Genomic DNA, 26,119 nt, shown 5'->3' with positions numbered 1-26,119 from the left:
TCGAGAGGTTTTATATTAAACTTGAGGCTTACGAAAACGTGTGGCTTACGAAAACTTATGGCTTACTAAAAATGTATGGGAAAACATAAAATTTCGATGTAGGTTCTTGGCGAAAACCGATAATTTCGCAAAAACCTGGTTTTGGACTTGGTGTAAAAATCCTTTTACTGTACAAAATATCAGAAGTTCATTAAAATTATTAAAATTTGTATTGAGCTCCCCATTTTTTTTCTTAACTAGCATGTTCTAGACAACTGAATTGTTGTCAACTACTACACAACTCTCCAAAAGTGTTCAAAGAAAATGTTTGAAATACACAAATAACCGTTAAATTTCATCATCACTATGGCAATGGGCAGAAGTGAAATTTAATTTTTGTATTCCTTAAATATGGAACACATTTGGATGAGTACATTTATTACAAATTTAGTAAAAAAACATAAAATCAAATAATATTTACATAGAATAGGTTTTCTTTTCATGTTTTTAGTCTCTAGTGGATTTTGGTATAGCTAACTTAAAAAAAATTAATTATAACTTAAGGTTGAATTGACTTTAAAAAAGTAACTTGGCATCACTTTTTTGATATTTCCCAAGGTTTGAGAGCAACTGGCCGAACGACAGCCGCGTATCAAATTGAACCCAGAAATCGCCATTTTCTTTTACAGCAGCAACCCAGATTATCAATTATCCATTGAAGAAAATTTTGTTCGCAAGAAAAAGTGTTTTATGAATTCGCGAAAAAGAAATTAGCTAAAATTGATATTTCCTCCTGCCCTATTAATGCAAATAAACAATAAAATAACTTCTTAATTTGTGAATAACTCTAGATTCAGCAAGAAAACTACTTTTGAAAATTTTGTTAATTGATTGTCCCTTGGTAAGTTAAGAGAACGAGGGTAGTGTACACTGCAATTAAATAAACGACATCGTTAAAAGAAAATTATTGTAAATTTGTGCTTTTGTTACGTTTGATTATTTTATTTATTTATTAAAGAAAAAAGAAAATAAATACCTAAGATCGTCTATTGATTGATTCGTAATTATTTTATAAGTGAGAATTGAAAAAATAATAAACAAAAGAAATAACGAGTGGTTGCTTTCGGTTTTATGTGAATTTGGTTTGGAATTGAAGGAATTATTGTGGAAATAAAATTTAAAAGGAAGAAAGCAACAAGATATCCTGATTAGTCTTATGTATTTTGTGGGCAGATTTTCTTTCTCTTTGCTGGAAAATAGTTGATGAAATTTCGAACATTAAATCAAGGCAAGTACAGTGGAGAAAGTGAAGATAAAAGGTTTTGATCAAAGACACTCAATATATATAGAGTATCTTTGGTTTTGATTATGAAAAGCCGTCTTAAGGATGGGAACGCGAATAAAGATGACAACGCTGAAAAAAATGTATCTACATATTCCATGGTTAGACATTCCCTTAGTTCCTACTCATATAATTATCCTGTGCCCGACTTCAATGCATCTTATTTAATATGTATGCAAAAGTTAAAACGTGGATATTGTTAATATTGTCAAGACATAAATTATGTATAATCGATAAAACTCATAGACTACTGTCGTGTTTTACTAAAGCTTTTCACTTAAATTGTTTTAGTTAATATGTATTTAGGTTTGAAAGTTGAACTAGCTTTTGAAGCTACAATGATTATATAGGGCATAACAATTTCCCTAAGAGTGCTTTCATGGCAACAACAAATAAACAAAAACGTTAATAATTGTTAGCGATTAATGTGGGGAATACAGTGTCCTAAGTTTGTATGGCTAATGCAACAAGCTAACTTGAGAAGCACAAGAGTTATATTATTAGACAAAGGTAGTATCCAAGAAAACATACATGAATTGAACCCTGTGATCATCGCGGATTCTATTGAATATAAATACTATCCTGGGTATACTTATCTCAAAACTTAAAATTGAAAACCAAATTAAAAGAATGGTATAAAAAAATATTAGAAATGATTCAATGTGTCTTCTTAGATCAATTCTTCATAACAAGGCGACTACTGAATTCGTAGAATAGTTACTTTTATAGAAATTAGTACCAAAAAACTTTTCAACATTATTTCTTATAGGGAAAATGGCGAAACATTGCAAGCGTGTTTTTTAAGATTAAAAATAAGAAACTCATAAACATACAAACTCTAGGTTTTAGTGATGAACTATCTGTGGATTTATATTTACAATGGGAACATTTGACGGTTAAGCATAGCCCTGCCTGATGTGCATCTCCATAGTCTAGTTAAGCATTTTGAAAGTACATACATATGTATGTACACATAGTCCAAAAAGTCATCCGTACAGCAGCTTTCTTTTTGTTTTATCTGAGATAAGTATTTACTATGTATAAAAATTTATTAAAAACAGGAATTTTGAAAGTCACAACACAATTTTTTTTAAAGTTGTTAAAAAGGTGAAGGTGGAAACTACATTTTTTTTAAATTTGTTACCACTTTGGTTTCTACATTTACTTCTAGTCCTTTTTCTACAAAAAAAAACACTAAATTTAGGTTTCTGTACGAAGACTGTTTGGACTAAGCGTATTTCTTTCAATTTTTGATAATTCATCTCTAGTTTAAAGGTTTTTAAAAACTTACTTTGGATAATCATATTAAAATACTGTGTATATTTAATAATTCACATTTAAATCAAATTCCGGAAAAAAAAACTTAAAATTTGAAATTACGTTCTATCTATGTACAGTGAGTGTCATTAATATTCGGTTTTTATTCTTAATCATTCTTTTGATGTTTTTTTTCGAAGTAAAAGTTGAATTTAGGTTTATTATTTGGTTATTTTATAAATTAGTATATTATTTCCTTAACATTTTATTAAAAAAATTTGCAATCACTTAACTGTATTAAGATATACGATAAACAACAAAAAAGAACACAAGTAAGCTCTTCATTAATATTCGGGGTTCGTTTTCTTTGCTGAGTTTGACATTTGCTAGACGTTTGCATACATTTTTAAGACGATTTAGTGTAAGATCGTTAATCAAAGGAAAAAATGCAAGCCTTGAAAAAAGAAACCTTGTAATTTTTCACCAAATAAAGGTGAAACATACAAAAAAAATGCTGATATTTTAGACATGAAGCCAAACACTGTCGGGGATATTATGTGGAGGTATAAAAGAGAAGGATGGATCGAACCAAAGAAGCAGATGGGTCAACCAAAAAACTTAACAATAAAAAAGAACGGCTTATAATAAGAAAAATTAAAGGAAATCCTCGTTGTGCAAGAAGTGTTATTGGAATGCAAAAAGAAAATATCTGCATCAACGGTACGGCGAACCACAAATACAATGGTCGGTTTGCCCAAAAAAAGCGATTATCAATATGCGCAACAGGCAAATTGCGAGGTAACACAAAAATAAGGATGCAACTTGGTGGGATGATGTAATATTTGCTGACGAGTGTAAGTACAACCTCTTCGGATCGGAAGAGTTATGGTGTGGTGCAAGCTAAATGAAGAGCTTATAAGCAGAAACACAAAGCAAACAGTGAAGCATGGAAGCGGTCACATCATGGTTTGGGGGTGCATTTGGGAAATTAAGTATTCATCGACGGTATATTGAATAAAGAATACTATTTGAGAATCCTTAAAGAAAATTTGAAGCAAAGTGCTCAGAAAATGGGCATTTTAAGGAATTTCAAATTTTTCCAGGACAACGACCCGATGCACAAGGAGCATGTTGTAAGGGAATGGCTTTTGTATAACTGTCCAAATGTAATCTAAACACCTCTACAATCTCCAGACCTTAACCCAATCTAGAATTTTTGGGATGGATTGTCTCGTCAATAAGTGCACTAAAGCAACGGCTTCAAGAAGAATGGAGCAAAATAGACATTAAATACCTTCAAAAAATTATAAAAAATATGCCCAGGCGTCTGGACGGAGTTTTATCCAATCAAGGGTATCCAACAAAATTTTAAAATTAATGGTAAGAAAGATTAAATTAAAAGTTAATATAAGTATGTAAAAAAAACGAATATTAATGAAGTGTTATTTTTTGAGTTATCATATTCTTTATTTATTTTATTTTGTTAATTTGCTATTTTAATTAAAAAATATAAAGGTATATTTTGAAATTATTATATACAAAATATTTTAAAGAAAAACTGCTTTTTAACTCTTTGAAAGTAAAGTGCTTTTATGGAAAGAAACAAAAAAAAAGAATATTAATGGCACTCACTGTACATAGTTTTAAAAACCTCAATAATATAGGCGTAAGAGTTACTCAAATTTAAGAAGCAAATTAATATTTAAAATGAATGTAGAGGATTTAACTAAATATTTAAATTTTTTTGTGAAAACAACTTTTTGTTTTCACTTAACAGTAAAAAGTTCGAGACCAATGACGATTTCCTCTGACAAAAAAAATAGAAACAACCTACTTTAACTGTTAATTCGAACGTTAGGATATATTTTTTTGTATACAAATAGGCGTCTTGAGTTTGTTTATAAGTCATCTATAATATTAATAAGTATGAGTCGTGGATTACATTATACTCCCTTTGAACTCGAAGTGATGAAAAAACTAAGACAAGTTGGAAAAACGATGGTTGAAATTGCAAAAAATTTAAACTATCCGAACTAAAAAGTATTTAAAACTTTACATTCACGCCTAAAGAAAAAGCAAGATGAAGAAAAACACAAACTTCTTCGCGTTTTGATACACTATTGGAATATGAGAAGAGAAGAATATGTACGAGTAAGAAGAAACCATTTCTTTCTTTAAGAGAACTCAAAAAATGAATTAAACGGTTCAGTGACAGCTAGAACAATAAGAAACCAACTTATAGAAGAAAGTCTTCCTAGTATAAGTCCACGAAAAGTTGCATTTTTTAACCAAGCAAAACATTATATAAAGAATTTTCTTTGCAAACAAACACTTACACCATTCTTATTGAAATAACGTTTTGTAGTTAAATGAAGCGAAGATCAATTTGATTACTTCAGATGGAAAAATGTATGGGAAAAGGCCAAAAGACAAGAAGTTTAACTCAAAATACACAAAGAAGATAGTGAAGCACGGTGGTGGGAATATAATGATTTAAGGGTACTTTTCAGCAGCTGGTGTAGGTCCAATATTTTGTATCAAAGATAAGATGTGTGATGTTTATTATGTCCACATATTAAATTCAGTTATGCTAGCATTAACTGAAGAGGAGGTGCCAATCAAATGGGAGGATAATAACCCAAAGCACCCCTTAAAATTGGCAAGTACAAGTACTTAACAAAACAAAATCAATGTTATGGAATGGTAGTACCCGTGGCATGATGCGTTGGACTGTCATGCAAGGGGTCTTGGGTTCAATCCCTGCCTGTGCCACCTTAATTTAAAAAAAAAAATAATTTGCGCGGGTACTGCCTCTTGCGAGGAATTGACAAATCCTCCAAGAGTAAATCTTGTCATGAAAAAGTGCTTTCTTAAATTAGCCGTTCGGATTCGGCCTTAAATTGTAGGTCCCTTCCATTCCTGACAACAGTACTCGCACACAGGAATGGTTGAGAGTTGTTAGTCACTAGGCCCTGGTTCACAACGGACTGTTGCGCCACCCAATTTAATTTAATTTTTAAATGGAATGGCCATCACAATCCCCCGGCGAAGGATTGGAGATTGGTGAACAAAAAGAAAGACGAGTTGTGGTCGAAAATTCAAAGGGAATGGTACTCCATACCCGTAGAAGCATGTGTCGAATTGGTGAATTTGATGGGGGGAACAGTGGAGGCAGTTATTAATAATAAGAGTGCCACTCAAAGAATTTGAAATACTTTTGCCCTTAAGTTAATTTCCCACTTTAAAAAGACTATTACATAATAAAAAGAAGTTTATTTTTTATCATTATTTCTTAATAGTATATTAACAACAAAATTATTGTATTTAAGCAATAAATTGTTAAAAATCTCTCTGTGTAGTTTTTATTTTCCCACTCTTCACAAATACCTTTTTATTTAAAAGAAAATTATAATAAACAAGACATTTTTTCCTTTTCAATTTCTGATTGTTGGAACTGATTTATAGAAATAAATTAAGCAACAAATTAAGAAGAAAGAAGCAAGCTTGTATTTGTATCAATATCTGCATCTCTTTGCTTCCTAGTAATTTCGCTGTTCTCTATTCTTATTGTTCAAGAATTATAATCAATGCCTCCGAGAAAAAGAATAAGTTTTTAGGAAGATTTATTACAGTAAAATAATCTAGTAGCTACATTCTACATGCTGTTTGTTTTTGAAGGAGCATTTTACGTTTTAGGTAGGCTACTGCGAGTCATTATCAGCCCTATTCTGCTAAACGTCCACGTGAATGTTTGTATTCTGCTATCCGCCAGGATAAAAGAAATTGCTTGAAAATGCTTATAAATTGATAGCATAATAAAATTTAAACAATTAGATTGCCTTTAGAAAACAAATAAAATAAAAATTGTTAAAGTTTTGCATTCAAAGGATGCACGATTTCAAGAAATATTTTGAAGTAAATGTAACGAATCATTCACGTGAATCGAAATATTCGAACGAATCGTATAGCAGAATAGGCCTGCCTGTATATCTTTTTTTGTAATTTTAAGTGCATAACAATTAACTGACAATAACCATAGAATATTAAACCCTCTTGTTTATATATTTTTATATTAAATTAAATAATTAACATATTTTTTTATTTGCTTTATTTCCGAGTAAATCAAACAAATACCTTTTGCAAATATATATTCCACGACTCTTAACCTCATAGTCAACGACAAAGGCACCTGGACTCATATTGGTTACCGCCAAATAAGATTGGGTCATTTAAAAAGCTTTAGGGAAATACTGGTAAAGTTATTATTTCATTAGCTATGAACAAATAAAACTTTAATGCTATTCAGTATTGATTTCAAACTATGGAAAATAATCGACAACATTTTTAGACTAAAAAAAAGGAACATTGTATGTTATTATTTAATTTATGTTCGTAAGTACTTCTCTTTCCTTATTTCTAACCATTGAACTAAAAGCAATTAACATCTGCGTGAAGTTTTTAATGGTAGATTGTTTTAGAAATATTACTATAAATAAAAGAACTTAGTCTTTGATCGGCATTGTTAGGTAAGCTATGGCAAATTCAAGAAATAACTCAGCAATCTTATGCCAATAACAACAAGATATTAATGTTACAAAAAGTAATAATTGTTCTTACACTCACCTTTATTCTGACACATTTTAAATAAATGTTCATTAGACTTAATGCATTTTCTATGTCACATTAAATTTAAAGAATAAATTGGCACTTCAAAGAGAATAGCATATTATTAATTAAAATTTGACCACAAACCTTGAGAACTTACTTAAAGTACGGGTTTGTACAAAATTATTATATTTGTTTATGAAAACATTCCAAATCAAAACTAACTAATTATAGTATTTTTATATTGTAAATTAAGACCAAATAATTTCTATAAGAAACATCAATTGTTTTATTTTATTTTTTTTTTGTTGTAAAAATGGTACTAACTATGTACATGCATAAAATAGGTTCTTAACACTTAAATATAAGTAAACATAATATATAATTAATATCGCAGACCTCTGGACCTGGGCTTATAGCCACCAAATGCATCTGGTCTAATGTTAGATGCGACGTTTCTATACACATTGTAGATAGGTGGTTGTCTATTATTATTTGCAATATTGGGAGCACAATCTCTGGCAGGTGGACTGGTGTTATTCAACTGCACCTCATAGGGTTTTCGCAGGTTGGGTGCAACATATGGACGCTGAGAACTTGTTGGATATTGCTGAGTTGGCGGCTGTAAGTTCTGATTTCGTCTGAAATTTGGAGCAAGATAAGGAGGATTCGAGGTTGAATTTTCGAATGGAACATCGTATGACTTTCCGGATGGTGTTGTCACTGTTATACTACCCCGACCGGCTTGGGCTGCTTGCTGAGAATAACCATTGGCTGAAGGATATCCCTTAAGATTTGGCTCTGGATAGTTGTATCCAACTACCGATTGCTGAATGTACTTATCGTTCGTTTTACCGGAATTAGAGAAATGTTGACGACCTGAATTTTGTAGATTTTGATAATTGTTGTCATCATTTACCGTCTCACGAACGCTATATTTACCCAAATCTAGAGATTGGGACTTAACTTTTCCCTGTTTGCCTGCAGGTTGAATAAGTTCTGCATCTCCGGCAATTTTTTCAACTTTTCCATCAGTGGTCTCCTCAGTAACCTCTTCAACGGGTGCTGGTGCCAGTGTTGTTTCTTCATTGCCTTTTTCTTTAGGTTCTTCCTTATCTTTTTTTGGTTTCACTTCCTTTCCTTCAGGTTCCTTACCCGCAGGATTATCCTTTTCTTTTGGTTTTTTATCGTCCTTTTTTTTGTTCACAAATTCGAATAGCTCATCAATATCAGGGACATCAGGAATAGCTCCGTATGAATCAAAATTATCTCGAAATTCAGATCCCCAGTTTTCATTTTTATGCAATTTAGGATCAACTTTAATTGGCTCATCTTTTTTACCTGCGACATTTTTTATAACTGTGATTGTTTTTGCTCGTGTTCCGTCCTTGGAACCGATGTCTGTTGCTGCATAGCTAAGACTTAAATCTCTTTTTAACTGATTACTAATATCTGCAAGATTTGCTGCTGCTTTTGAACCGCCATTAGCTGGCATTGAAGTGGATATTGATAAATAACCAAATACCATGGAAATCTATTGTGAAGAAAATAAATGTTATTAAATAAAGATACAATGTAAATATTAATAAAAGGTAAGTTTATACAGGTTTTGAAAGTTATATAATTCTGAGAGGAATATTCTTGTTTTTAATAAGATGAAGATCAGTTTTCTAAAAGTTATTTTTATATTTTTATGACTCTTTTTACTGCTGGGAACCATGGTCGTCCTTTGTTAGTCTTTGAATTAAAACTACATCTGCCTTCTTAAAGCTGACCTTAAGTTTACTTAATTAGTGATAATGCTACTTTTTTACGTTTCGAGCATTCTAGGTTAGGTTAGGTTGGAGATCCAGATGTCATTGACACACGTAGACCTTAAGGGTCCATTGTGATACCACTAATGAGGTTACTCATGGGAGAGTAATGAATTTAAACAAACCATTCTTATTAAAATAAGATTTTTTTAAATTTAAATTGCTGAAGAGCGATAGGAACAGAAAACAGCATCAGTGCAGAACAATCAAATAAAATAGTTAAAATTCTGTTCCAAAAGATTAAATTTGCCAACGGAAATATTTGAAATTTGAATTCTAAGGTGTTGCTGAACTTTCATTTTAAAAATCCCGTTTATGTAACCTGAGAAATGAATATAGGATTACACTGGGGAATGGGGTGAAAAGTGTTTCCATCAAATATGTCAAAGCGGACTGATACGATATAATTATATATTTTTGACCTATTTTAAGGATCTACAAAATTGAAAGATGAAAACTAAAAGATAATTTCGTTTGTTGCTAATAACTAACGCTAATATTTCTAAATTTTCTTTGATTGAAGCTCAGGAAAATAAAATAAATTGATAAAAATACATTAGAATTTGTTTTGAAATGTTGTCACAGTATGGTTTTCCAATCAGTTTTTCAAATAAAAATCGAAGGCTGAATGTATTGACCCTCAGTCCTCTTACGATCAAATTTTATCATATTCAGCTCTAAAAGTGGAAACCGACACTTCATACAACAATCAATTCCATAGATTCCATTTCTAAATCTAATACAAATTTAAAAAAGTTGTTTTGAATACTAATAAGGTTTGTGTGCACTAAGTAAACATTATAATAGAATAGAAAATTTTGAGCATTTTTATATTTATTTTATAATATTTGATCTTTGAAAGAATGTATTTAATGCTGTGCACAACAAAATCCCATAATGCAGAACTTAAATTGAGAATTGACACCAAAAGGTATGGATTTATAGTTCCGAATAGAAACGGTCATAATTAACTACGATTTAGGAATGTGATTTTAGTTGCTGGAATCAAATTTAATATCTTTCGAAAATATTTTAATTAAAAAATATGAATGATTGAATAATGTTTGGGGTACGTGCTCTGCAGCCTATATATCTATTATATCCCTGTCTAGAATGGGATGAACTCAATTTTAAAATTCGTCCTGTAAGTTAATTTGTTTAAAACACTTGAGGTATTCGAGGGCAGATTGTTCTCTTCCACTTGATGATGTGCCAAGTGTTTCATTCTTTGGTGCATGAAAAGTTCACATTCACAGAAATGATAAAGTGATAAGATTTTTTATCATGGGAGTTACGAAATCTTCAATGTCTGTAGGTCCAAGGATGTTAGGGTGAGTAGGTCCGTTACTATTTAAAGATAGTTTTCTTTAAAATTGTTTAAACTTATCCATGCATATATTCACTTATCACTCAAAACAACGCTCTTTTTACCACTTTTTTAATCCCCCAAGTTCTATAGGACCAAAATAGTCTTTTTGAAAATTCCATCACAAAACATTTTTGTCCCTAAAAATAGCTCTCGTTTGATCCTTGAATTTAATTTACAGCACTTTGTATTCCTTCTATGCAACATTTACCCTCGGCAGGCTTCGATTATTTTCTTTTTTTGTAACAGAAAACCGATAACAGAGTCAAGGTAGGCATAGCAATATGTAGGCATTGGAAGATACAATTATTTTTAAGTAAAATCCGAAAAAAATTGGTTACACTTAGACGATTATTTTTTTTAAGAATTTTTAAAGTTTATTGATCTCACTTTATTGTCTCTTATTTCACTTTATATAGTTTTTAGGTTTTACTTTTAATTATAGAATTGCAATTCACTTACTGTTAACAAATTCATAATTTATATAAAAAAGGCCGCGCGAACAGCTCCTTAATATCGAAACAATTATTACTGAGTAGCATTTCGCAACACAAGCCAAGGTCTTTTATATGACTTTAAGACTTTCCCTCCTCTTGGACATCTTATTAGCCACTTATAAAGAGTTTTCTTCAATTATATATATTCAATCTAATTAAGACTATGACTTATGTAAGCAAAAGCGAATCGAAACCTGTCTGTTTAAATCAGAAAACTTGTCAAAACGGTACTATTGTGTTGCTTAACAAGGAAATAAGGAAAAACAAAATATAAAAAAAAAGAAAGAAAAAAAAACATCAAAGAAAGTCAAAGTGACCAGAGTGTAGGAGCCGAGCCTTGGAAGTTGATGATGAGGTTAGGGGTACAGCCGAGCCGGTGCTTATAGCCACACTATAGAATGTCAAAGATCTGACGATACGCTTTGAAAAGATACTTGTTTGCGTGAAAATGTCTATGCTGTGCAAAAAGCAAGATCATGTGTGAAGGAACCCTTTTTGGGCTGTGAAACTAATCACTATCTCACATACATACATCTTAAAAGAAATGAATACTTTGGATTTAAATTTTCTTAAGAGGAACAAGTATTTCCATTTCTTTTTGTTTGTTGAACGAACTCGGATGGATAGCCTAGCTCATTATATGTTAAGTTTTTATAATAAACGTGCGCCGGACATAGTCATTGGGGATTGTGCTGCTGTCTCTGTATCAAGTTACTACCATAAACAGAAAATCTTTCATGCTTTGAATGAGCTGACACAATTATAAGGATTAATGAGATTTGTTTTTTTTTTCGTCTGAGATGTGGAAGAAGATAAGAGTTAATTGGTTGTAATATGGTTAGCAAATATGCTGTGGACATAATTTAAATGTGACTTGCAACGACATTTTTTGGTGTATTGTGTAACATAATAACCTGCATTTTCTTTAAAAGATTAATGTAAACATGCTACACTTTGTATGATTTAATTTAAATGGCCGGAAGATGGATATCCATAGATGGATTCAGTTAAAGCAATGTTAAAAACCTGCCTTGGATGAGATACTTTTTACTATACATTATATCTTCCTCGTATTTCGAATTTCTAATAATTAAGTTAAACGTTCAACACATGGCGAAAGAATAGGGATGAGTTACAAATCAACTTTATTACCTTTTGAAAATATAAATTTTTAAATAAATTCAGAATATGTCAGTTTTTCTTAAAATTTTCAAAAATTAAATATTTTCCAAATAATTTGCAATTAATTAATTGGAACATTGCTGAATACATTGAAAAAATTTAACGAAAAGACATTTGTGGCGATGAATCGTCTTCCCTGTGTGCTTAGCGGATATAAAAATGTATTATATGAATGGAAAGACAAGTCTTATGGTAAGTTTTTGAAATACGTATGAATGTACACCAAATTGTCTGCATAGGGAGGGTAATTAATAGGTTGTAAGATTGAATATAAATCACTTTCTTCGAACATATAATGGATAGTATAATTATAACATAAATATAAAACGTTATTTAGGAGTATTTTTTGCTCTACAGCTTTTAAAAGTAACCATAAGTATTTAAAAATGTCGTTGTTGCTTTGATATTATTCTCAATACGATGCAAAATGTACCTATCATTTTATTATTTCTATCTAACAATAATATGAATCTTGTGATAGGTTTTTTTTTTTAAAATTAACACCTTGAAAATGCAAACAAAAATTAGACGGTGGTTTTAAGGCTCAGGTCAAGCAGAACATAATCCTCTTAACAAAAAATTGTATGATAATTTAGCAAAGTACAAAACCTTATCTTCTAGATTCAATTTATATCATTTAAATATCTTAATTTATTTTCGAAAATGTTCATAAGTTATTAGACTAAATGAGGTTTTGAAAAAAAAACCTTCAACCTTTTGCTTTCATTATAAAGAAATACGTTTAAGAGTTAATTTTTGTCGCTGGTTCTAAATTCGAACCTCGACTAATTATATGCTCAAATTTAAAAATACATGCATTATTATTTGTATGTATGTATATTTTTTCGACATTGTTAAAAACCTTTATATTATTTATTGGGTTGCCGAATCCGAACGGTCAATTTGAGAAAGCACTTTTTCATGACAAGAATTACTCTTGAAGGATTTGTCAATTCCTCGCAAGAGGTAGTACCCGCGAAAATTAATTTTTTTTTAAATTAAGGTGGCACAGGCAGGGATTGAACCCAAGACCCCTTGCATGACAGTCCAACGCACTAACCATCATGCCACGGGTACTGTTGAAAACCTTTATGTGATGATTATATTTGACGAATTATTTTTATTCAATTTTGCGTTTTTTTTTTGACAAAACCAGGTTTAGGATGAACAAAATTGGCGTTACTTTAATGTTCATGTAGGACATGTTAAAAGTTGTGTTCTTTGAAAGTTAAATAAAAAGTATTTGAAAAATAATTATGAATTTATTTAAAGAAGAATATTCCGACCTATTACGAATTCCCTCGTAATCGGAAACTTTTACGAATACGCAAAAAAAGTTCGTAGTGGATTTTAAATAATTTTACATTACAAACGGATTTCGTGATCCGGTTTTCGGAATTCGTCAATGTCTCCGATCACAGTGGTATTCGTTACAGTCCCGACTACTAGAAGAATTTAAATAGCTATGAGTTTTTTTTCGAATTTAAACTTTATATTACAAAAAACTGGCTTGGGAGATTGATTTGTCCAAAGCTTAAGGGAAAATATATTATATTACCAGTTACAAAACCTTGTTCACCAGTGTAATCAGACACTCGTTTTCGAAAAATATGTATGCATAGTGGTGGACAAGAAATTAGCACACTTGTTAAAGAAAATAAAAACCATTTATTTTTCTATTTGTTTTCTAATTATGAAATTAGCTATATTTTATTTACATAACGTATACATAGGCAATATGTTTTCTTAGTACTTCATCAAATATGTTAAACATCTGTAAGAAGAAAGTACCGAATGTAAAACATCAATTTTTCGCCTGGACACGAATTTAGCACATCCCACAGTTTATTGTTAAAATTTTACTTACCGTTATCAATTCTAAGTTTTTATTAGTATTTGATGGGGAACCCTTCATTTTGTAGTACAGAAGCAATTCTTCTTGGCCAACTTTCAACCAAAGCCTCACATCGTGACTTTGGAATTGCATACCAAGCATTTTGAATCTCCTGCCACAATTGTATTGAATTGGTTTGTTTTTCTTGCTCAATGTGATGTTCAACATCATTCCATAAATTCTCTATCGGGTTAAGATCGGGTGATTGAGCTGGCCACTTCAAAAAGTCGATTTTATTCACCTCTAAGGCACACTTCACTAACTTTTAAGTGTATAATATCGGCAAATTGTCTTCTGCGTAGGGTATCTTATGATCCAACAGGATATCTCTGTACACTTTCTGGTCCATTTTGATGTCAATTTTTACGATGGGGCCAACGCCATGCCATAAAAAAGCCCAGATCATAACGTCGCCTCCACCATGTTTCACCGTCTTAATGGTGTACCTTGGATCATATTCGCTGTTTTTTGGACGCCATACATATTTTTTTCCATTCGATCCGAACCGGCAGAATTTAGATTCATTGGTTCAGAACCCTTTTTTTTTTAAAAAATTAGTTTGTCTAGGTGAGCTTTGGCAAACTGTAACCTAGATTTCAGATTTTTTTTATACGAGCGGTTTTCTCTGAGCAACGCACCCACGTAGATTGTTTTCATTTAATCGGCGCCTTATGGTCCTTGAGGAAACATTAACTCCATAGTTCGTGGCACTGGAGGTCTTAAACGGATCCTTGGTCGATAACCTATAAATAATTCTATTTTCAGCCACTCCAAACTTTTTGAAATGACTAAGGGCATTATAAATCAGCTTCCTGGAGCAATCTAACAACTAAGAAATGTCTTTTACCGTCCGCCCTTTTCACTTCATTTTCAAGATCAGGCTTCTGTTTTCCTTTGAACACCATTTTCCTTTTGCCATGAATAATTATTTTAAACATTTTTTTAAAAATAAGATCATTAAAGGAATATTTAATTACCTAAAATATTATTTACTTTTTAAAAAAGCACAAAAATTAAAAATATACTCTTTGATTGCAAAACGGGCTAAATTTATGTCCAGCTAAAATCAACGCAAATCACAAACAATCTTCATTTCTCGCAAATCGGTATTTTACTTTTCAATCATTTACACAATTTTATTACCATATAAGGTAGTCATAGTAGCAACATAAAAATAAACCGGTACTTGCAAGTAATAAAGAATTGAAAGTAGAAAAATACTTGTACTCTTTTCAATGTGCTAAATTCTTGTCCACCACTGTTTGTGTTTTTCTTATAAAAATAATTTAATCAGATTTTATGTAGTGCCTATATTCTTATCATTGTTTTTTTTTTTTTGGAATTAAATTGACGCATCAACACAGTGTACCTGTTTTTTCGACTTGAATTTGTGAATTTATCACAATTTCTGATTTTCTGCCAAATGAAATGAAGAGACTTGTTGTTATTCTCATTTTAAAAACAAATTAAAACCTTACTTTTTTTATTTTCTTTCATTGAAATTTTTAAGTTTATTATAATTGCCCTGATAAAATGAATAAAAGGAACATACAATTTTACATTCTATATCGAGTACTTTATGTATAAACTACTCAAGTTTTCATTTTTCCATTCTAATTTTGACTCTATAAATAATATTATTTTTTCTATGTTGATTATTTTGGCTAAAGGGATTTAAATGTGTTTAGAATAAAAAAATAACTATAAAATAGGTAGTAAAAGAACTGCAAGATTTCTACCTCCGAGTTCCTGAAACAGCTTTTAACTCTTATCATAGAAAATTTTGCAATTATACAATGTAATTTTTCAAAAAAAAATCACTATTTTAAAATCTCTAAAAGAACTGTTACCCCCTTCAAAAACTTACATACTTCTGGAAAAAATGCTTTGTTATAGATTTGTTGAACATGTTTATTAAGGTGTACACATGTTTTTGGTAAGTAAAATAGTTGTAAAGGGAATATGTAGAGGCTTTAAAAATATAAAATAGCCTTATATATTCTTGAAAACAATGTCGTCTTGATTTAAAAGTATTAGGGTTCAATTTATCATCAATTAAGCAAAAACAAAACGTTAAAGACCCTTACATCGAAAGTGTATGCTTATTTTATAGATGATATGTTTTTAAACGTTACTAGCAGAGGCAGGGCCTGGATATCGCTTCATGGATTACATCAAATCCAAGAAGCGATAAAAATAAAAGTTAAACTTATATTAAAATTTAGTTTAGGTATTTAAATCTCACTTCTGTACTCTATGCCAAAACTGCTCACACATATCTTAAATTGTTGTCGAGCCCTTCATCTATAGAAAACATACTTAATTCTTGTTTTTGATAATATATCGCATCGCAATAACCTTTATTTCTTCTCCCAAATCTATGAATTTATAAAAAAGTTTTATTGAACTCTGTTCATGTAAAATAAATAAAATAACAAAAACACTTTTCTTCTTCATGTAGGCACTTTGAAGTAAAAATAATTTAAAATTTTGTCGTTTTGTCAATTTTTTTCTTTTCATTTTTATTTTGTAGGAGAAAAAAAGCATATCTTTCTCCCAGGTGATCTTAATTATTAATCAACAACTTACCCAACACATCAACGACGACGACGGGATCCAAAATCTTCACCTTCGTTCGTATTAATGTTGTTTGCAAATAAAAAAATATAATAACACAAAATGAGCGTTATTATTCGGTTGCAAAACTTGCCATGGTCGGCAAATGCCTTGGACATTCGTGGTTTCTTCAGAGGACTAGCCATACCAGACGGTGGAGTACATATTGTTGGTGGTGAAAATGGAGACGCGTTTATTGCTTTCAGGTATCTATATGTCACTAAGTTTAAGTATTTTGTTTAATTTATAAGTTGAGACGAGATCATGTTTTCTATTGCTGTTAATGTCCAATAATAGGCATACTTATAGTAATAAGCCTATTTCGATCATATGAGTTGATGTAAATCAACGTTAAGTAAAAGGAAACAAAAAAAAAAAAAAAACAAAAATTAGGTACACAAATATGAGAAAGTTTAAAACCAAGGTAATATTTCGATGGAGGTAAGTCATTCTGTAGACAAGAATTATATACATATGAATATGAAATTATCATATTTCAGTTGCCAAAAACACATTTTAGCGGAAGTTCCAAGTAAAAGCTCAACGAATTTATGAGTTTAATCTTCATTTGCATCTTCTTCTTTTTAATTCAAGGGAAGCTTAGGAAATGAATTAAAATTAAGAAGAATTTCTGAAGTGGCCCAAAGTTGCTGTACATTTTATACATTTTTTTAAATATTTTGTAGTTAAATTTTTTTCCATCCCTCTGTTACCAATTGCACAGTGTGTGGTCTTAATCTTTTGCTTTTGAATGTACTCCATTAAGACCCATTGATGAAAAGACTTATAAGTTACTACCTATATAACAGCGCAGGTTAGATTTTCCACATGTTTTTTTTTTAGTTTGAGTAATTGTTGTCACAAATGAAATGCGCCTTTTATAGCCCCTTCAGCAACCTTATAGCATGTATTAGCCCTATTATGAGTTTCACCCGAAAAAAATTAATTTCACTTTTCCGCTAGTTTTAGTTCCCCTTCTGTAAGATAATATGATTGGTTTTCGATCTTCTGGTTGAAATGCTTAATAAGGCTGAATAACGTAACGTATTATGAACACTATTCTAATATGTCTTGAAAATAAAACGCACAGTTTGAAAAAAGAAACAGATGTATCAGGCCGAGATGATCATGATTGTAATAAGTATTGAAAATAAAACGCACAGCTTCAAAAAAAGACACTGACCATTTTTGAAATTGATTTTTATTATAAACAAAAATATTTGGCCTATCCTTACAGCGAAATGTATTCATCAATAATCTTATTTATTAAATTGGTCGTATGATAGATAAAATAATTGAAGTAATTTCCGGTGTCAAAAAAGTCAACACTGAAGTTAAATCAGTTCTATTTCACAAAATTTGAGATTTACTTGATAGAGGTGAACACAATTAAACTAAAAGCGGCTTTAGCACAACTTACGTTATACCTACCTATTTTGGGGAATCATGCATTTTCCACCAAAGGTCTGTTCTTTTTTGGTATTGAGTATATATTTTTGATTTTGGTAAACAATGTCAATTATTTAAGACGAGCAATAAAAATCTATCTAATCTAAAAAATCTTAACTATTTTTTTAGGCAAACATTATTTATTAATCCGAAATAACTACTTGTTAGGAATATCTGCCTGAAATTGTATGGTGTGTATCAAATCCCTTTTATAAGTCAAATATTTAAAGTTGAATTTGTATGCTTCATGATATTAAAATATGAATTCATGGGGGTTTCAATGTGCAAAATAAATCAATTTATTCTTGGTCTACAATCTACAGATTTATCAAAACATAAACTTTCATTCTTTTTGCATTTTATGGGGCAAAATAAATTGATTTAAGATCAAATCTACAGATTTATCCATCTTTGCACAAACAACTAATACAATTTTTAAATAATGTTTAGCTTGGAATTTGACACCTCTACCACACTCCATAGCACGTACACAAGGTTACAGAAGTACAATGACATACAAAAAATCTAATTGTGTTCCATGCACCAAGAAAAAAAATTAAAATCTGAAAGAAATCTGAATCTACCCATGGAAAACCCGATTACTATGACTTAGTGTTTTCTAACTTTTCCAGTAAAATGTTTTTTTTTTTATTTAAAATATTATTTCCACATAAGGTCATCATTGCGATAGTCCCAATGACAGTCCCAAAAACGAGTGTCCCAATAGCCTTGACTCACAATATAGGGTCAACGATAATGTGCTAGTCGCGTTGACAGAGTTTTTCGTTGACGATCACACGATGTGACACTTTTGGACAAATTCTTAAATCATTTTTAAATCAGAGATTCATACCGTTGACCGTCTAATAGTAGCTTTAGACCTTATTCGTTCATATTCCTAGATATCTATATCGTTTTGATTTTGAATTCGTAACTCACAAAGTAAATATACGAGCTGTGTTCAAAAAGTACCCAGAATTTTCGTTTTTTTCAAAAAAATATTTATTTATTTGTTTACATCAATGTGTTCCTCTTCAAAGCAGTCCTCCCCAGATATAATACACTGTATGTATACACAATATGCCAGCGTTTATTCCAATCTTCGAAGCACTCTTGATATTCAGACCCGCGAAATTTAAAAATCCCGGGTATTTTTTGAACACATCTACCTCGTACATATTTGAAAGCAGAGCCTACCTATATCTGATTTTTGTTCTATTAAAATGAGGGATATACACAAAATTAACCAACATCGTTCTTGTAACTGATGGTCTGAAGTCTTAAGCAAGAACATATTTTTCTATTAGTTGTCTTTTAATAACATAAGTGAGTATTGAATTATTTAAAGAATCAAATCTTAGCAGGTGCATAAATCTAAGGATTTAAAAATTAGAATGTTTTGGTAAAATGTGTTTTGGAACTTCTTAGAAAAATTATGCTTGTATAACCCTTAGATCACGTTTTTCAATTTTAAAGGCATTTCCACGTAAAGAGTAACTCAAATTATACATAAATGTAAAAATTAGAAGACGGCTTTGATTTTGGTAAAATGAGTAAAAGGTAAGTTTCTAACATGGAGTTTTAACGAAACAGAAGAACAAAATAAAGACTATTTTGTTTTGCAAAGTTGTATGCTTATCTTACCTACGGGGTTTTCTGGAATTTTGAAAAACTTATAGCAGTATTTCAAATAGCAATAGAATAAAAAGGAACATTTTCGACAGTTCAAAAAGCAAGAACCTTATTTTTGAAACTCATTCACACTTGTAAATCAGCATATTTTTTCAATATCATGAAACGAAATGAAAGTAAATTCAGTGAAACAATAGTTGCTCTATGGATGCCTCTAAGATTTTATAATCAAGTAAAATGTTGATTATTGAAAATCGATATTTTACATACATCTTGAGGTTTGAAAATAATTGAAATCTAAGGGTAAAAATCGTAGAGGTTTTTGTTTTATTGTTTAATAATTGCTTGATTAACTACTTTGGCGCAAGATTATATTCAAACAGCTACATGTTCTAATTTCTGAACAAAATCAGGAAGCTAAAGATAGTTAAGGTCTTAGTAAAACGAGCCCATAATTTTTATGTCTGTTTTAATAATAAATAAGTATGAAGTTGGCAACATAAGAAAGATGTGGATTTCTAAAAGATGGAAGATAATTTTGACTTGCAATGTTCTTGGAGAGTTATAAAACATTTGTGATTCTTAACAAAGTTTACTTCAACGATCTACTCTTCCTTCCAGCTTTTAACCAGAGGTAAGTCACGAGGTATGAGTTTACTGAAAAATAACATGTCCTAATATATGTATTTAAATAATTATGTTTAATTCCACTGCTAATTGAAAATAGAAGCAGATGCTTAGGTTACATTTTCCTGCATTAAATTATCCTAAATGTTTGAACTCAAAATAACTTGAAACACCATTTGTTTCCTAAATAACTGAAAAAATAAGCCTTTTTTTAACTCAACTGTTAATCTGCTAAAAATATCTGAGTGATTTTGTATCAAAAAAGCAATAAACTTTAAAAATTCTTAAATAGTCCTTCAATCATTTGATTTCTCAAAGTCAATACAAAACCCTAATGGATATTTTTAAATATACACTTCAACTCATACTATTCTAGCAAACTTCATAATTCTACAAGATTCGGAGGTTCTCATTTATGTGATATGAGTTATTTGACAAAAGTTTGAAACAGATCCCCCTAAAGAATAATTGTTTATTATAAGATATACTTTTGTGCAAGGCTTACAGATTCTGCTATATTAGGAACTGTTTCTTAATTTTTATCTTTCTGTGATGTACATATATATATGTCCAGAACAGTATTTACTCAACTGCAAATACAATGAACTTGAACTTTTTTAGACATAAAGTTGAAAATATATCGAAATTTTGTAACAAAAAAAAAACGACAAAACTGACGTCCAATACGTGTATGAGGAATAAGAACCTTGGGACATTAGATGTTCAATGGTTAGGTAAACATACATTGTATAAAAATACGTCTATTATTTATTAAATGTCTTAAATTCGTTTCTGATGTCACAATGCAAGCTGACATGGCCAGCCCCGACCCCAGGCAATCTTGCGCCCTGTGCAAGATTAGTAGAAAGCACCCAGGAGGTAGACTTAGTAATTCAAAACCATAAACTAAAACGCAGCGATGAAATGAGCAGAGGGGAAACGTTTAAACTTGGAAACTTACTTTTCTGGTCTAACATTTTGCAAATTCTGAAACGAGATCATCAAAGTCTAAAGAATTTAATAATTCCTTTTCAATGGACATTATAGATAAGCCTACCAATCTCTCTTAAGTCATGGTTGTCCTACGATAATTTTTAATAATTTTAAGTTTAGAAAAACTACCTTTTCCTGAAGCTACCGTGACGGAGATTATTTTAGGGATTTGGATTTGGCAATTACTAAATTCGGAGCAAAATCTTCAAGGTTTAAACTAAAAATAAAATTTAATCTAAACTTGAGCTTTGTGGTGCAACAAGGGATATTACGGTTAACTCATGAAACAATTCTCCATCTAAATCTTTAAAACTACCTAATTCTGCAAATTAAGGCATAAGGCACGTACATTTTTATTTTTTAACCATTCGCTTATGTTACATAAAAATAAAAATTGATGTTATATGTATCAAGCTTATCAAACGTTTCTATAATTGATTGAATGGCTTCATTAAGAATTTAAAAAAAATCTATTTTAAATCTTTGTTTCGGGTCTAATATAGTTTCAGGACATTCATCAGCATTTTTCCTCCGTTGAAATCGCAATGATGAAGCTTCAGAAAAAATATATAGTATTTCTAGGGAACTAGCAATACGCTCGGTTAATTGAACCTACGAAAACCTACCCATTAAATTTTTCATCGGAACGCATTAAAATTAAACTGTTTTTCTTTTTGTATTTTCTAAAACTTTTATGCCTGTTGACAGATTAACGGACAGACTTTGCAAATATTACTAATTTTATTTATATTTGCTAAAACATCAAACCAAATTTTCAGGCAGCAAATAAATGAAAAATCAAACATTTTATTTCCTAACGATTCTACAATATTTTTTGTCTCTTGATTTCCTATTTCTATAAGGGCTTCACGTGTTTCTTCTAAATTTGTTTTGAAAGGCCTTAATACTTCTAACCTGCTCTCCCATCTAGTCTCAGAAAAGCGTTTCAAAGTAAGACTTGGAATTTTGTTCATATAAATATCCCACCTCGTTACGGAACTTGAAAAAAAGTTATATAAACATTGAAATGTATCGAAAAAATTGACTGCATATAATGAGCACCGAGCACCATCATTAACCACTAAATTTAAGGAATGCGAGCAACATGGAACGAAAAATGCTGCTTTTCCTTTCATATTCGAACCATTATCATAACTGGCTTTGACGGTTACTTATTAACTTCCATGTAATTGAAGCTTGTCTAAAATCAATTGAGTCAGTCACATTCCGGTCTTATCTTGTCACAAAATACGTGACTTCTATTAACAACTGATAGCTATTTATTTAATCTTATTTAACCAACAAAGGGAAAAAACAATTGAAACAATCTGGGGTGGAATCGGTTAAGGTGATTGGTGATAAATGACAAATGATCGAATTTGATCTACATAAGGTGATAGTCAAAATGATACCTAAAAAGTATCACAAAAAAATGTGATAGTAGTTTTCAAACAAATTTGTTTATTCCGAATAGAGCTACCAGACGCTTAAACGACTGGAAAATTTTCTTAGTTCACTTTGTTTCTTTTAAAAAACACATTCCTGTGACCGACAAACCTTACGACATTGGAAAAAAAGCAAGAACAGTAAGAAAAATCAGCCAATTTGAAACTTTTATTTAGATATTTTATAAGAATCAACCTTAGCCCATTCCACCCCTGCATTCTGCGCCAGACATTACAAGTAGCCTTTACAACAGTCATTAACTTTAAAAAAAAAAAACTGCCTGCGCGAGAACGATTCGACTCCAAATAGAATCATCCCTCTTTAATTTTTACACTCTGCTCCTTTTCCATTCTATTAAATATTTCATCTCCTTTAAGCAGGCACTTAACTCTTACAAAGATACAGTGTGCAATAAGAAAAACTGCACGCTCTACCCATAGCACACAGCAAGAAACTTTCATTGAAAGCAACAATGAAAGTGATGTTAATTTGTGCGCAAGAGATAACTTAGCAGAGTTGTGATGAATGTTTTTTTGAGATTATTTTAAGAATGTTTGTGGTTGAAAAAATGGCAAATATTAGTACATATTATTTGTTTTCGCAAGATCAGATTACATTTTCTTTCTCCGGTAATGCGGCCCCAGAATTGTGCGCCCTGTGCAGTTGCACAGAAGCTTTGTCCGGCCCTGGACACGGCACACGTTATAATAAGTATACGTCTCAGTAGTTTAGTATTGAACTTAACGTATAGAAAGGTATAAACTAAATCTCTTGATACTCTTTTACCCAGTTCATACTCCATTACACGAAAATACTGCTCCCCACAAGGTATGCCTTACCGGGTCTTTATAAGGCTCAAATCAAGCACTTCGAATGAGATATAAGATTTGGAATCGATAACAAAAAAAAAAACAAGTGAGAAAACATTCTAGTCTTCAATAGAGCTAACATTTGAACAATATGAACATCATCAAGCGTAATTTAACTCAGCTGGGGAAAATTTGTGAAATGAAATTTATACCAGGTGAGATTTTTTTGAAGTGATAATATTAACTTTAAGAAAGATAAAATATGTATGTCCAATGATTGCAAATAATTCCACAGAAGGTATTTTATTTGAAACGGAAAAAAATATTTTGAGAATACGTCTTAATATAATTTTTAATAATGTAAACCTTAAATTTGAAAATGACTTGTGCACTTTCTAGAAAATTCGTTTAAAACTTCTTAATTATTTACCAATCAATTATTTTAGTTTTATTCAGTGGTAAATTATTTAAACAACACAACAACAATGACTAAATCGAAATTTAATGAAAAAAGATCTAAGCCAAATAATTATCAAATGTATAATATTGAAATTATAAATAAGAAGTGCGTCAATACAATTACTCGTGTACAGAGCTTGCAATAATGGTAGCAAAATGTTCAAAATCGGTCATGGTAAGCTGAGAGATTTGAACTTGAAACAAGAACAAGGAGTATTAAAAAGAGAATTTCTTATTTTTGCCGAAGTAGAAGCTGTTTATATCTTGATAAAAAAAGGTAAGAAAATAATTTTGAAATCTAATGAAATGTTTTTTGAAAGCTTTACATTATACTTAAGCTTGATTATTGTTCTCCATTGTACAGATTTCGAGATATTTCAATTTAAGTTCTTTAAAAACTCATTAATTTTTTTGTACTGCCTTTTGTAGGCAAATATCTTTTAAAAATGCCAGTGATGGCATATAACTACTATTTTTCATTTCCAAGACCTTCCAATTGACGTGTTATTTAAATCCACTTTTAAAACAATAACAATATCTTGTTTCAAAATTCACATAATAGTCCAATACAAAAGGACATAATATTTTATCCGACTGAAGTAATATATACTTTCATCCTCCAAGTCTACAACAACCAATAATTCCTTAAAACAAACACAGAAAGAGAGAACATTTTATTATTAGGCCAACTTAAAAAACTAGTTTTAATCGCTTATAATATATACCCTCAAAAATATGCTCAATAAATGTAGAAGATGTTTATAAGAAGCTTTATTTGCTTTAGGAAATTATTTAATAAGAACAATACCAATCAAAAAAAGAAAAATCAAAACTCTTCTTCAATCCAACTTTTTGAAGATAAATAAAACATCCAACAAATTTGTTTAATGTCGAATAGTTTAACTTCGCACGCATATATTTATTATTTAAAAAAAAATTAAAGCAAATTCATTTTTGAATGCTGTAAATAACTTAACATTTTTTAAAAATTAAGCTTTGGCTGTTTGATCGAAAACCACTTTTGTACATGGAAAAGCTCCGTTCAATGTAACAGAAGTGATCGGAATGTATTTGAACGCTTAAACTTCAGCAATTGTATATCTTAAACCTGCTATGGATTTCTCTCCCGAAAAAGCCATTGCAATTATTTTTAGTTTTTCGAAGCCAGCATTTTTTGTCTATTACATGTTCTATTATTTTCTTCACTGATTTCGCAGCCACTGCGTCACTTATAATTTGATTCAATTTTTAAAATTGATGTTACTTGAAACCCATAGCTTGATGCCAAAAAAAAGCATACAAAATCTTAACAATCTTTTAAAAATGCTTGGCGAAGTAGTTCACCGCTTCGAGCCATGTCCCCCATCGCGTTATGATTGGTTGTGGAGAAAGTTTCAGTCCAGGTTCTATGTCTCTTAGGGTTTTCACTCTGGATGAAGCTTTTAAAAACACTCTTTTTCCATTTGCTATAAAGCGGGCAATGTCAGCATATTCACTTCTAATTTGTTCACATACTCGGTGAAGTCCATGTGCGAGGCATGTAACATGCATTATTTTTCGGTAGAAAACTTGAATGGCTTGTTTCGCTTTAACCATATACGGAGCAGCAACTGATTAAAAAACTAAGATCTTCACCAAAAATTCTAACCGAATCAGGGAAGAGCCAGGCGATGATGGTTGTGTGATTTGTCATTTTCAGTTGAGCTACATTTAATACAAATGTCTCTTTAACGAAAGTCTCATCTGGATCCAAAATTCCAATGACAACATTTGCAACATATCTGTTTGCTGCGTCTGTTGTCTCGTCCATTGAAACCCATACAAATCGTGTACATATTTTTAGCGAAGGGTCGTTCCTGAAGGAATTTTCTTGCTCGGTATATTTTTCCAAAAAAGAACGAATACTCTGCGAATTTAGAACATATTTTTGGTTGCCCTATTTATTATAAATTGAAGTACTTATTGTGAATTAACTAAGATAGGTATAAAAGGCACATTATTTGAAGTCTTTTCTTGATGAACTATGTGACTCAACCATCTTTACGATGTGCTCTTCTTCCAAAAAGTTATAGTCCTTTTTCAAAGAAATGCCTAAAAATGTATTTCAAGTTAGAATATTAAGTTGTTTTTTTTTTACACCTTGGACCAAAAA

At 30.7% G+C, this 26,119-nt stretch overlaps 2 protein-coding genes across 2 annotated transcripts in view; one reads left to right on the top strand and one right to left on the bottom strand.

Moving 5' to 3' along the window:
• The first annotated feature begins 649 nt into the window (after positions 1-649).
• LOC129944688 (homeobox protein 2) overlaps positions 650-26,119 on the top strand; it is a 38,820-nt gene continuing 13,350 nt past the window's right edge. The window contains exons 1-2 of the mRNA XM_056054295.1: positions 650-880; positions 16,470-16,758. Coding sequence (XP_055910270.1) covers positions 16,616-16,758 — 143 coding nt within the window. The 5' untranslated portion in view covers positions 650-880; positions 16,470-16,615. The remainder of the gene's footprint in view (positions 881-16,469; positions 16,759-26,119) is intronic.
• LOC129944689 (uncharacterized) lies at positions 7,358-8,784 on the bottom strand. The gene has a single exon (XM_056054296.1). It carries the CDS (start codon positions 8,709-8,711, stop codon positions 7,569-7,571), a length of 1,143 nt encoding a protein of 380 aa, XP_055910271.1. The 5' UTR covers positions 8,712-8,784; the 3' UTR covers positions 7,358-7,568.

This window comes from Eupeodes corollae, chromosome 2 (genome assembly GCF_945859685.1).
Source record: "Eupeodes corollae chromosome 2, idEupCoro1.1, whole genome shotgun sequence".
Classification (NCBI taxonomy): Eukaryota; Metazoa; Arthropoda; class Insecta; order Diptera; family Syrphidae; genus Eupeodes; species Eupeodes corollae.
The sequence above is the reverse complement of the archived record's forward strand: the minus strand, read 5'-3'. Positions and strand labels throughout refer to the sequence as shown.